Source organism: Callorhinus ursinus, unplaced genomic scaffold (assembly GCF_003265705.2).
Source record: "Callorhinus ursinus isolate GAN/ISIS: 27379988/994484 unplaced genomic scaffold, GSC_fseal_2.0 scaffold25, whole genome shotgun sequence".
Taxonomy (NCBI): Eukaryota; Metazoa; Chordata; class Mammalia; order Carnivora; family Otariidae; genus Callorhinus; species Callorhinus ursinus.
Genome location: NW_027397087.1, coordinates 28,930,630 through 28,943,200, shown reverse-complemented (window position 1 = coordinate 28,943,200; position 12,571 = coordinate 28,930,630). Strand labels below are relative to the sequence as shown.

Genomic DNA, 12,571 nt, shown 5'->3' with positions numbered 1-12,571 from the left:
ACCTGTTTGAATTTTAACCCATTAAATTATTATCTATAGTGGAACTCATATTGTTTCATCTTTGGCCAGTAGTCTTTAGGGTGGTTCCTGAGTTCTTTTTTTTTTTTTTAAAGATGTATTTATTTGAGAAAGAGAGAGTGCAAGCAGGGAGAGAGGCAGAGAGAGAGGAGAGAGAATCTCAAGCAGAATCCCTGCTGAGTGCGGAGCCCCACATGGGGCTCGATCCCGCGACCCTGAGATCATGACTTGAACCAAAACCAAGAGTCAGATGCTCAATCAGCTGAGCCACCCAGGCGCCCCCTAAGTTCTTTTGATATAGGCCTAATAATCTTTCATAGCTTTCTTGCCCTCTGAGACATCAAATTATTCCAGACTGTCTGCATCTGCTTATATTTCAGAGTTATTGGAGGTACCTTTGTCACCTAGTTTTGTTGTGAATGTTAGGTGTGGACTTGAAGTTTGGCCTTGTAGTTGTTCTGTGTAGTGAATCAGGGTGTTTAGAAAATGACATTGCTGCTGCAGGATTTCTACCCTGCCCCTGCTCCAGTTTTCAAACATACATTTCTAGGCCCTGTAAGTAATTTTTTTTTTCTCTTACTCTTTTTTGGAGGATGTGGGGTGGAGGAGGAAAGCTGTGATTTATCATATGAAACTTGTAATAGATCTTTAGATTGAAAAATTTAACACTCTTGGCCCCACTACCCTCCTTTTGTCTCAAGCAAAATTTCAGATCTTTTATTAGGGACTGGCAGCCTTCACTTACACATATTTTGTATGTTCTCACAACTGTCCTCATATTCATTGGAAAATGTTTAACACACGTGTCATCCTATTGTTTTGGATACTATTTAATAATTCTGACTAAAATTATTCTATCCCCTTCCATTTAATGGGCTTTTGAAGATTAACTTTTGAAGGTTTTCCTTCTATTGTTTGAGTAAAAAAACACTACAATACAGACAAAAGAATCGACAACAGCTGTAGTCAAGAGTTAATTTTTTTTTTATGTAATCTCTACACCCATCATGGGGCTCTAACTCACAACCCCAAGGTCCAGAATCACATGCTCTACTGACTGAGCCAGCAAGGTGCCCCCAGAGTTAATATTTTTACTGTATAGAGTTCATATAAGCCAATTAAAAATCCATTAAGCCCTAATAAATAAATGGGCAGAAGTTAGTGGTAAATAAATAGAAAAACTCGTTCTGTTATAATAACGAAATGTCAAGTTAAAATAATGCATCCTCTTTTATCCCACTTAAGTTTGCAAAAAATTAAAAGCATAATACTTATTATTGGTATGGATGCAGTGAGACTGCTACTCTCATATAGACGTATTCCTTGGCTAGGGCAACTGGGATGGCCACCCTGAGTCCTATCCTTCTGGCAGGGTTGTGGGGGACAGCAGGTGGAGAAGTGTGGTTTTTAAAAAGCATTATGAATAACAACAGACTTCACCATTATATTCAACACAGATGGTAAATAAGCGATGATTTTTATTTTATGTATACATAAAATGTACTGCCTGTGATATATAGTAGAACCATTGTGGAAAGCAGTTTGTTATAGTATGTTTCAAGAATCGTAGGATTGTTGTCCTTTTGGGATATAGTAGCCCCGTTTCTGAGCTTCTCTACTTAAGAAGTAATGAAAAATGTAGTCACAGCTATGTTCTTAAAAATGGCTTGTATAGGGTGGCTCAGTCGTTAAATGTCTGCCTTCGGCTCAGGTCATGATCCCAGGGTCCTGGGTTTGAGGCCTGCCTCAGGCTCTCTGCTAGGCAGGAAGCCTGCTTCTCCCTGTTCCCCTGCTGTGTTCCCTCTCTTGCTGTCTCTCTCTGTCAAATAAATAAATAAATAAAATCTTTAAAAAAAATTTAAAAATGGCTTATATAACAAAAAGAATAAATGTCCCAATTAAAAGAAAAGGGTTGGGGGCTGGAAGGGATGGGGTGGCTGGGTGATGGACATTGGGGAGGGTATGTGCTATGGTGAGCACTGTGAATTTTGTAAGACTGATGAACCACAGACAAGTACCTCGAAACAAATAATACATCATATGTTAATAAAAAGAAAAAAAAAGGGTTAAGTAAACTGGGGTTTTTACATTAGGTGGAAAATAAGCAGTTCATTCATGAAATTTAGGTGACTTTTATTTCATCACTTTTATATATCCACTGTGATAACTATGTTAAAGAATGTGTATATGCAAAATTCTGGAAGAACACAAGTAAAAAAGATAACATTCGTTGTATTAAGGTGATAGGATTATCAATTTTTTTTTCTAAAAGTAAACTTTAAAAAGTTCAAGCCCCACAACCCTGAGATCAAGAGTTGCATGCTTTACTGACTGAGCCAGCCAGGTGCCCCTTCTACTTTGTTTTTTAAGTTTTTTTTTCTGTAATGCTGTGTGTGCAATAATTATTAATTAAAAAGAAGTCTTGATTATGTGTCTCCTCCTCCTCATTTTTGCCACCTTTATTAGTATCTTTTGCATGAGTAAGTAGTCTAGCCAACTGTATTTAAAATTAGGTGTATTGTTCTTAGGTATTTGAGCAGTTGAGAGTTTTAGAAGTAAGGAAAATAAACAGTAATTTCAGACAACATTTATAAAGCTGTCTCCATTAAGAATGTCTTGCCTGTGTTTTTTTTTTAAAGATTTTATTTATTTATTTGAGAGAGAATGAGAGCTAGAGAGCACAAGAGGGAAGAGGGTCAGAGGGAGAAGCAGACTCCCTGCTGAGCAGGGAGCCCAATGCGGGACTTGATCCCGGGACTCCAGGATCATGACCTGAGCCGAAGGCAGTCGCTTAACCAACTGAGCCACCCAGGCGCCCTGTCTTGCCTATGTTTTGCATGTTTTTAATTTTAACAGGTTTGCAGAATGGCGTCTGATTACTCAAGGACGTGTGCTAGCCCAGACAGTATTCAGACTGGTGATGCCCCCATCGTCTCGGAAACCTGTGAGGTTTATGTCTGGGGGAGCAACAGCAGCCATCAGCTGGTGGAAGGCACACAGGAGAAAATACTGCAGCCCAAACTGGCTCCCAGTTTCTCCGATGCTCAGACTGTGAGTTCTCTGCATATCTTAACACACTGGTAGATGACACGGTTTGCTGTAAGTAGTGTTATAAGGTTTTTTTTTTTTTTTTTAAGTGAGTGAAGATTCTTGTTTCTTATCTATATTGTTTCTATATACCATGCTGTATCACTTTTTTCATCTTAACAGGAAAAAACCATTTTTAGTCCATTTCCCTAACATGGTTTCCAAGTTTCAAAAAATTAAATTAGGAGCTGGATTTTTGAAAAGAATTATGAATGACAACAGACTTTCCATTGTATTCAATGCAAATGGTAAATAAGACTAAGCAAAAGCTAGTATTTTCCTTTTGCCAGATTGGCATTTTATTTTCTTATTATTACTTTTTACATTTGTAGCTACCTTTTAGCCAAGCTACGACTTTCTATTTTATTACTAGTTTCATTTAAAGTTAGGTTTTTTCCAAATGAGTGTAAAATATATTTTATATGGTCCTTGCCATAATGGACGCTAAGGAATTTATAAGATAATTTTATTCCTTGCCCTTCACCCACCAATTATAAGATGAGGCTAAAACATTTTACTTTGTTGCTTTATTGAATCATGACTGGGTAGATACCCTGAAGAGATAAAATATGCATTAATTTGAGCTCAACAATAAAGTCACTATGAAAAGGCCATTAATAGTTTTCTTAATTTTCTGTTTAATGTCTCTGGAGATTTATGCCATATTCTGCTTTTAAAGACTTCTTTGAACCTCTTTGATAAAACTAGCATTAAATATTTTACTTTGATTCTCACAGAAGCATTTTATTTTACTGTTCTGTTTTTTTGCTTATAGATTGAAGCTGGACAATACTGCACTTTTGTTATTTCTACGGATGGCTCTGTCAGAGCTTGCGGTAAAGGCAGCTATGGGAGACTGGGCCTTGGAGATTCTAATAATCAGTCCACTTTAAAAAAGTTAACATTTGAACCTCACAGGTCCATTAAAAAGGTTTCATCTTCTAAAGGATCTGATGGTCACACCTTAGCTTTTACAACAGAAGGAGAAGTCTTCAGTTGGGGAGATGGTGATTATGGGAAACTGGGACATGGAAATAGTTCAACACAGAAATATCCCAAGCTTATTCAGGGCCCTCTGCAGGGAAAGGTATGCGCTTTCTTTTTGTATTTAAAAATAATTAGATGCACTGTGCTATAAGTGATCATATGTTTCAGATTTTGATATATTCTTTCTGAAGTTCCCCCCCACCCCCAAGTCCTTTTTATATTTTGTATATTTGCCTTAATGGTTTACCAAACACTTTCACATACATTACTTAATTTTAATTCTTATAACAACTTTTTAAGGTAGTCATTATTCTCATTTCACATGAGGAAACTGAGAATCATCCATTTCACAAATATTGTTCAGTATCTTCCAAGTGCTAGGCAGTGTTTTAGGCCTTAGACATACAGTAGTGAACAAAACAGACAAGATCCATGGTCTCATGGAGCTTTTAATCTGTGGATACAGATAATCAATAAGTAAGCACATAAAATGATTTCAAATAATAATAAAGAAAAAATTGAGTAATGTATTAGATACTAACTTGGGTGGGGTGTGATATTAGGTAATGAGATCATAAGGTTGGAGGAGGTGGCATCTTAATAGAAATGAGGCATTTAGAGTGGTTAACTCACTTGCCTAAGATCACACACAAATAATTAGCACCATAAGAAGCTGAACCTAGATCTCCTCTTCTAATTTCTATTTTACATTTCTTTAAAGAAGTGAAGGTATTTCCCTGAACTTAAAATTATATGCAATTATACAGGTTCCTCTATTTTAAGATTACATTCTTGCCACAAAAGTTTTTTTATATAAGACCCTTTTAAAGTTAAATTTTTTTTTTAAAGATTTTATTTATTTATTCATGAGAGACAGAGAGATAGAGGCAGAGGGAGAAGCAGATGTGGGACTCGATCCCAGGACCCTGGGATCATGACCTGAGCCGAAGGCAGACGCCCAACCATCTGAGCCACCCAGGCACCGTAAAGTTTAAATTTTTATATTATACCAGAATTGCAAGTTGGGACACTTTTCCTTCATGGGAGGTTGTCTGACAAGATTGGCTATCAAGTGAATTTTACTTTATTATAACTTATAGTATTTTAACTTAGACATCAACCCCAAAGCAGTGAGCTTTGGAATGTTCCACTGAACAGCATCATGGGATACTTGATAAGATACTGAATGTGGGGCTCTAAGGAAATTTTCAGATAAATACTATTTGAAGTTGTATTTTTCTAGTCTTTCTAGCACCTTCTTTCTTCCTTAATTCCAATTCTTTAAACATTTTTTTACTTGTATTCCTTTTAATGTCCTATTTTTTAATTTTAATTTTATTTTATTATGTTCTATTTTTAATGGAAACATTGCTAATTAAATATAACTTAGTATGAATGTCATAAAGGAAAAGTATTCCAAAAAGTAAATTACTGACTTATAGATAAAAATTTCAGAAGTTTTTAGCATATTATCTAGAATGTATTAGGTGCTCAGTGTTAGTTTGTTTTTAAATTTTGAGAGAGAGAAAGATTGTGCTCGAGTTGGGGGGGAGGGGCAGAGGGAGAAGCAGACTCCTGGCTGAGCAGGGAGCCTGATGCAGGGCTCGATCCCAGGACCCTGAGCTGAAGGCAGACACTTAACTAAGCCACCCAGGCATTGCATGGTTTTCAGTATTTTTAATTGAATCTAAATTTTGAATTTTCTAAAGTGAGTTCTAATTTTTGGAGATTGAAAAGATACAGAGTAATTAGTATAGATTTTTTTTTCTGTTAAATAACTATTTTGGTCAGTGGTAAAAGCTATGAGTCATCTCCCAATTATGTTGTTGTACACTCTTATTCCTCTAATTCTACTCATCAACTGTACAGCTAATTGAGGGTAAAGAGATACTGCTAAGAGTTTAATTAATATAAGCTTATATAGTGCTTAGATCTTTCTGCATTGGTAATAGTCACTATGTTTTTGAGAATTATCCCTATTATGTAATGAGTTTTTCTTGATTAGCCAGGATTGTAGGTTTTATGTTAACATTATATTTTTTTATTGTTCCATGAGTGTTTAGCCCCTGCCAACCCTTTGAGTAAAGACTTGATTGGTGATACAGTATTCTTGCAAGTGATTAGATTGATGTGTTCAGGGCTCCTGCTAACCTTCACAGTGCCTTTGTGTGAATTAAGGAAAGTTATCATCTTCTTCGGGTGGAAGCCAGGTTTCATGGCTTGGCACATGGAGCAGAGGCTGTATTTTAGTACTTTCGTGACCTTAGGCACCCTTGTCCTGGGCACAGCCTCTACAACTGTACATGGCATCTTCTGGATAAGTTGTGAATATCAGTATCTCTGAAGTCTCTGTGCATAAGATCAAATATGAACTATATGTTTTAGCATATTCATGTTCTTCATCTTGGTGTGCTTTGTGTGCCATGCAGGTAGTTGTTTGTGTGTCTGCTGGGTATAGACATAGTGCTGCTGTCACAGAGGATGGTGAATTATACACATGGGGTGAAGGAGACTTTGGAAGACTAGGTAAGCTTTTTTAAAATTGAAGTTACTCTCACAGAAAAATAGAAATGATGGTTACAGAGAAGCAGTGAGACTAGATTTAATAGGCCAAAGAACTGTTAATTATTTTGTTAGTTTTAGCCCAGAGGAAGACAGTTTTATACTATGAATACCTGGATTCTAGTGCTGAAATTTAAGCTGTAATTAAATCTAGCAAGTATTTACTGAGTACCTATTATGAGCAGACACTGAAGGATTTCAGGGACAAGAAAGATAACATCATGATCCTGAAGTGTGTGTGAAAACAAGTTGACATGAGCATGTTACTAGATAGCATTAGACAAGTGCTGGGAGAGGAGCATATATAGAATATTCTAATGATTCACTGAAGGGACTGTGTGTCTCAGTTTGAGAGCAGCCTAGAAGATTGGATGAGAAGATAGATACTGGAAATGATTCTGTCTTTCATATTTAATTGCACTTTAAAAATACCTCATTTCTCTCATTAACTTAAAATGTTTATTCTGCCTGTGAAGTAATGTCCTAAAGAAAGAGTTAACAACATTATTCTTTGTTGTGTGTGTTTTATCCAAGGTCATGGAGACAGTAACAGCCGTAACATTCCAACATTAGTAAAAGACATTAGCAATGTAGGAGAGGTTTCTTGTGGCAGTTCACATACTATTGCTTTGTCTAAAGATGGGAGAACTGTATGGTCTTTTGGAGGAGGAGACAATGGTATGTCAAAAATTATTTATTGATAGTTTTGGGCTTGTTTTCTTGAGATTTAAAAAAAATGTACTTTTCTGTTGTACATGCCTAATGTAGGAAAACTCTCTAAAGATGAGTAGAAATTTTAGAAATTTAAATGAACTGTTTCAATGAATGTTGCTATAGCCATTGTTAAAACTTACATAGGTAGACCTCTAAGTATATATGTATTTATATAAACATGTACATGTATTTCCACATAGATGTCTTTTTTGAAAACCAAAGCAGGCATGTATATCTTAGATATTTTATAACCTGGTTTTTATCTGACAGTATTTTTTGAATATCTTTCTATGGCTATACATTTTTCTAAGTAGCTCAATGTATTCCTTTATGTAATTGTAATACAACTTAAAAAAATCAGTTTATTATTGAGTACCTAGATGGTTTCCAAATATTTTTCTGTATCAAAAACTACACAACGAATGACTAAATCCTTGTCCACTTATTCACAACTATAAGCAGTGTGAGATTGCTTATTTTTCCCATGTCTTTCAACAACAAACAATTGGTATTAAAAAGTAATTTCAGTAGTGAAAATGGTATCAATTAATAATTCCTTGATTCTTAGGTTGAATTTATATGTTGTTGGCCATTTGCTTTTCTTCTTTAGTGATTTGCCAAGTTTTCTATTTCAGTAACTATTGGCTCTGTTCAAAAATTAAAAATAATTAGATACATACAAACTGCTTGTTACAACCTGTTTATTACATCAGCAGATTTGAAGTTAGAAATATGACCACTAAAAGTAGAGAAAGAAAAAGTTTCCCATATCTCTCTTAAAGTGGTTTTAATTGCTTGAAATTAAGATTCAGAAGCCTGTTGGTTGGTTGTTTCTTTCTTGTAACAAAAACATTCATTTGTTCACCTCCTCTGCTGTCAGAAACAGAGTTTTGCACATCTGTCAGGTTAGTGATAGAAAGATGAGTGATACTTACCAACATGAATACTTAGGTAAAAGAATAGAGGTTCTTTAAAACAAATAAATTGTTTAACTTGAATGTGCTTTTTTTTTTTGGTAGGCAAACTTGGCCATGGAGATACTAACAGAGTGTATAAACCTAAAGTTGTTGAAGCTTTACAAGGAATGTTCATTCGCAAAGTTTGTGCTGGGAGCCAGTCTTCACTTGCTTTAACATCAACAGGGCAGGTAGGAATAAGGGATGAGCATAAAAGGATTAAATTATTTCAGAGGAGTAGGTGACTAAAAAGTAATAATCATAATTAAACTTTAAAGTTAAAAAAATACATTTTACTTTTTAAGATTTATTTATTTGAGAGAGAGAGAGGGGGTGGGGCAGAAAGAGAGAGAGAGAGAGTCTTAAGCAGACTCCATGCTGAATGTGGGGTCCCACACGGGGCTTGATCTCAGGACCCTGAGATGAGGACCTGAGCTGAAACCAAGAGTCAGATGCTTAACCGACTGAACCACCCGGGCGCCCCTTAAAAAAATAACATTTTAAAGGCAATCTATTGAGGGCGCCTGGGTGGCTCGGTTGGTTAAGCGACTGCCTTGGGCTCAGGTCATGATTCTGGAGTCCTGGGATCGAGTCCCGCATCGGGCTCCCTGCTCGGCGGGGAGTCTGCTTCTCCCTCTGACCCTCTTCCCTCTCGTGCTCTCATCTCTCATTCTCTCAAATAAATAAATAAAATCTTTAAAAAAAAAAAAATAAAGGCAATCTATTGAAATGAAGTATTTTCTCCTGTTTGAAGAGGTAGAGTATTTGCAAAGGAACGAGATTTTCTCACCTGGCATGTGTGACCCAGATAAACCCGTCCTCAGCCCCATTTGTATTAACAGGTTTTATAAAACCTTTATAGCACTCAGCACCCCTTAAATTTTTTCCTAAAAATTATGGATAGTGGGAGAAAGTGTGAATAGCTCTTGTTGAAACCAGTGATAGGAACTAAGAAGGCAAGAAGGTGATCAAAAGAGGGTAAGGAGAAATTTCCATATGGAAAATGATCTGAGAGGGATGGGTGTTTCTAAGAAAGGGCTAGTCAGGCTTAGGATAGTCAGAACTTTACGATCCCTTTATTAACTTTTGAACTTCTATGTGCATATTTTGACTTCTCTCTGTTTTTTGTTGGTGATGGATAGGATCCAGGTATGGTGATAGACTAAATAATTTTCTTCTTATATCCATTAGCAACCACAGTGAAAAAGTGAGCTGACCACTCATTTTCTCACATATAGGAATCCATTACGTACCACATAGTCGTATAATAATGTTTTCTGACTAATTCACAAGGCAGATGATGAACAGCAAAGCTGAAATTAGCATATAGTGTAATTATTTTGGAGAGACTAGAATGCCTTGTGTCTTAAAAAATCAAACTCAAACTATTCATTACCCTATATTTCATTACATTAGTCATTTGTTACAGTGCTGGATGGTGCCTTAAAACCTGGAACTTCTCTTTTACTTCTTCCTCACTATGGGTTTTGTGGTAAGACTCTATGAATTGAGGCCAGAAGATGCTCACTTGCTTAATGTATAGCCATAGGCAAATCACAGACTTCCCTTCATCATCACGTGGTTCTTTTGTATGAGAGGGGTAATGATTTCTGCTTTGCCTACGAATGATCATATAAGGTAATTACATGAATTGAAAATTTCTATAAATTACCAAGTACTGTTCAACTATTAGTTGCTAATAATGATAATACATTTATTACATTAAATTTCAAAGGAACTTGTGAGTTAGTTGCTATATAGAAGAGTTGTATCATGAGTATGCTAAGTTGTGTGAAATCAAATATATATACTTAGGAAAAAATAAAGTGAGAGAAATACATTTAAATGACAAGGGTAGTTCTATTTACCGTTATACTTGCTGAGCATGAGATGAGCAACATCTGTTTTTCCCTCAGTCCTCTCAGGCCACTTCACTGCTGACTTCCCATCATATTAAGTGTGATTCTTATGTTGAAAAATACAGTATGTATATTTTATACAGCAAGGTCCCTAAATACAAGCCAGATATTTCTTCATCTGGTGTTCAGCCAGAGGAACACGGCAAGAGCAGACTCTACCTATATGGATCTTACTGAGTGACAGAACTGTATTGTACTTGATGAGTGATTTAGGAGATTTTGAATGACTTTGACTATGTATTTTTTCACCTTACTTGTCTTTAGTTCTTAACCCCTTCTAACATATACCTTTAGTGTACTGGAATTTTGTTCTATTTTTGTCTTAAGTAGTTCTCTAGCAACTGGTACAAGTATTTGCTGCTCTTTTTTTTGTTTAAGAGGTTTAACCTCTCAGTAGTCTTTACTGAAAGACAAAACAATTCCCAAACCCAGTGGCATAAGGGTAAGAGTCTATATGATATTACCAGAACCCACCGAAGGAAAAAAAAGTCACTCAGTTTGCTAATTGTTTTGATTTTGGGCTGCCCATCTGATAGTCATTCATCCTTTTATCTTCCTCTTCAATTCACCTTTCCCCTAAGCTTCTTAAATCAGTCAGTGGTGGTGGTTGTATTAATTAGCCAAAAATGAAGATGATCGGAGAGCTGTGTTGACTACTGCTTCACACGGCCCTCTTTGTAAGTGATCATTAAAATTATTATAACAAAGAGGTGATGTGATTTTTAACTGAATCATAAACATCAGTTTTGTGACTTACATAATTCATTTTATATGTTCACACCTTGGTCTAATCAACCAAGAAATATTTGTTGAGACCTGCAGACAGAGTAGGAAACATATGAAAGAGAAGATGTAAGATAACAACAGTATTTCTAAGCTGCTAAGATCTTCTGAGATCCTTCCATTTTTCCTATGACCAGTTATTTTTCTTTTCAGCTCAGCTGCTTGTCTGCCTGTGTAGTGAACATTTAAAAACAGCAAAATAAATAACTATAAAATCTTTAACAGTCAAAACAGTAAATACTATTTTTAATAGCAGAAGGTTATTATTTATTTTTTTCAAGATTTTATTTGAGAGAGAGAGCAAGTGAGAACACAAAGCAGAGGGAGGGGAAGAGGGAGAAGCAGATTCCCTGCTGAGCAGGGAGTCCAGTGCGGGGTTTGATCCCAGGACCCTGGGATCATGACCTGAGCCAAAGGTGGATGCTTAACTGACAGAACCACCCAGGTACCCCAAAAGTTATTTAGTATCAAGCCACACTCTCATTTATTTTTTAATTTATTTTTAAAAAAAGATTTTATTTATTTATTGAGAGAGAGAAAGAGAGCACGCGCATGCATGTGCACATGAGTTGGTCGGGGGAAGGGGGACAGTGCAGAGGGAGAGGGAAAGAGAGAATGCCAAACAGGCTCCAGACTCAGTGCGGAGCCTGATGCAGGGCTCCATCTCATGATCCTGAGATCATGACCAAAGCTGAAACCAAGAGTTGGACACTTAACCAGTTACCCTACCCAGATTCCCCTAGATGATATTTATTTTTAAACAACGTAAGTCTTCAACCTAATAACTCAGGATATTACATGTAGTTCTTTTCTGTTTGTTTCAGGTCTATGCTTGGGGCTGTGGAGCTTGTCTAGGTTGTGGTTCTTCAGAAGCTACTGCTTTGAGACCCAAGCTTATTGAAGAACTGGCTGCCACAAGAATAGTTGATATTTCTATTGGAGATAGTCATTGTTTGGCTCTTTCTCATGGTAACATCATTTGTTTTTAAAAGAAACAGTATTAACTATTATCTTCTGTAAATTATTACATTTAAATTAGGCTTTTGTTTATTTTATTTTTAGATAATGAAGTTTATGCCTGGGGCAATAACTCAATGGGGCAGTGTGGCCAAGGAAATTCCACAGGTCCTATTACTAAGCCAAAGAAAGTGAGTGGCTTAGATGGCATAGCTATTCAGCAGATCTCTGCTGGAACATCACATAGTTTGGCATGGACTGCTCTTCCTAGGGATAGGTAAGAATGCCACGTTTAAAAATTCTTGTGTTCTAATAACAGAAACACCAATGAAAACAAAAATAATTGTACTTTGTTCATAAAATGCCCTTCTGAACATTTCTAGTATTGATTTTTTTTACTGTCACAGAAATGACATCTAGAGTTCTTTCGATTTGAGTGTTGAGGCTATATTATATAAGCAAGAAGTTATACCCTCTATTTAAGATAGTTTCTTGATTTAAGTGTCTTTTAAACATTTTGAATTCCTTCTCTGTCTCTAGATCTGATTTTAAAAATTAAATGTCTCCATATTAAGAGGAAGTTACATT

General features: G+C 36.1%; 1 protein-coding gene across 10 annotated transcripts in view; it reads left to right on the top strand.

Moving 5' to 3' along the window:
- The window catches only part of HERC1 (HECT and RLD domain containing E3 ubiquitin protein ligase family member 1), a 189,597-nt gene that overhangs the window by 53,102 nt on the left and 123,924 nt on the right, over positions 1-12,571 (top strand). For all 10 annotated transcript variants that reach the window (XM_073877161.1, XM_073877160.1, XM_073877158.1 and 7 more), the window contains exons 4-10: positions 2,875-3,069; positions 3,881-4,192; positions 6,522-6,618; positions 7,189-7,332; positions 8,388-8,515; positions 11,851-11,995; positions 12,089-12,260. In XM_073877161.1, coding sequence (XP_073733262.1) covers positions 2,875-3,069; positions 3,881-4,192; positions 6,522-6,618; positions 7,189-7,332; positions 8,388-8,515; positions 11,851-11,995; positions 12,089-12,260 — 1,193 coding nt within the window. The remainder of the gene's footprint in view (positions 1-2,874; positions 3,070-3,880; positions 4,193-6,521; positions 6,619-7,188; positions 7,333-8,387; positions 8,516-11,850; positions 11,996-12,088; positions 12,261-12,571) is intronic.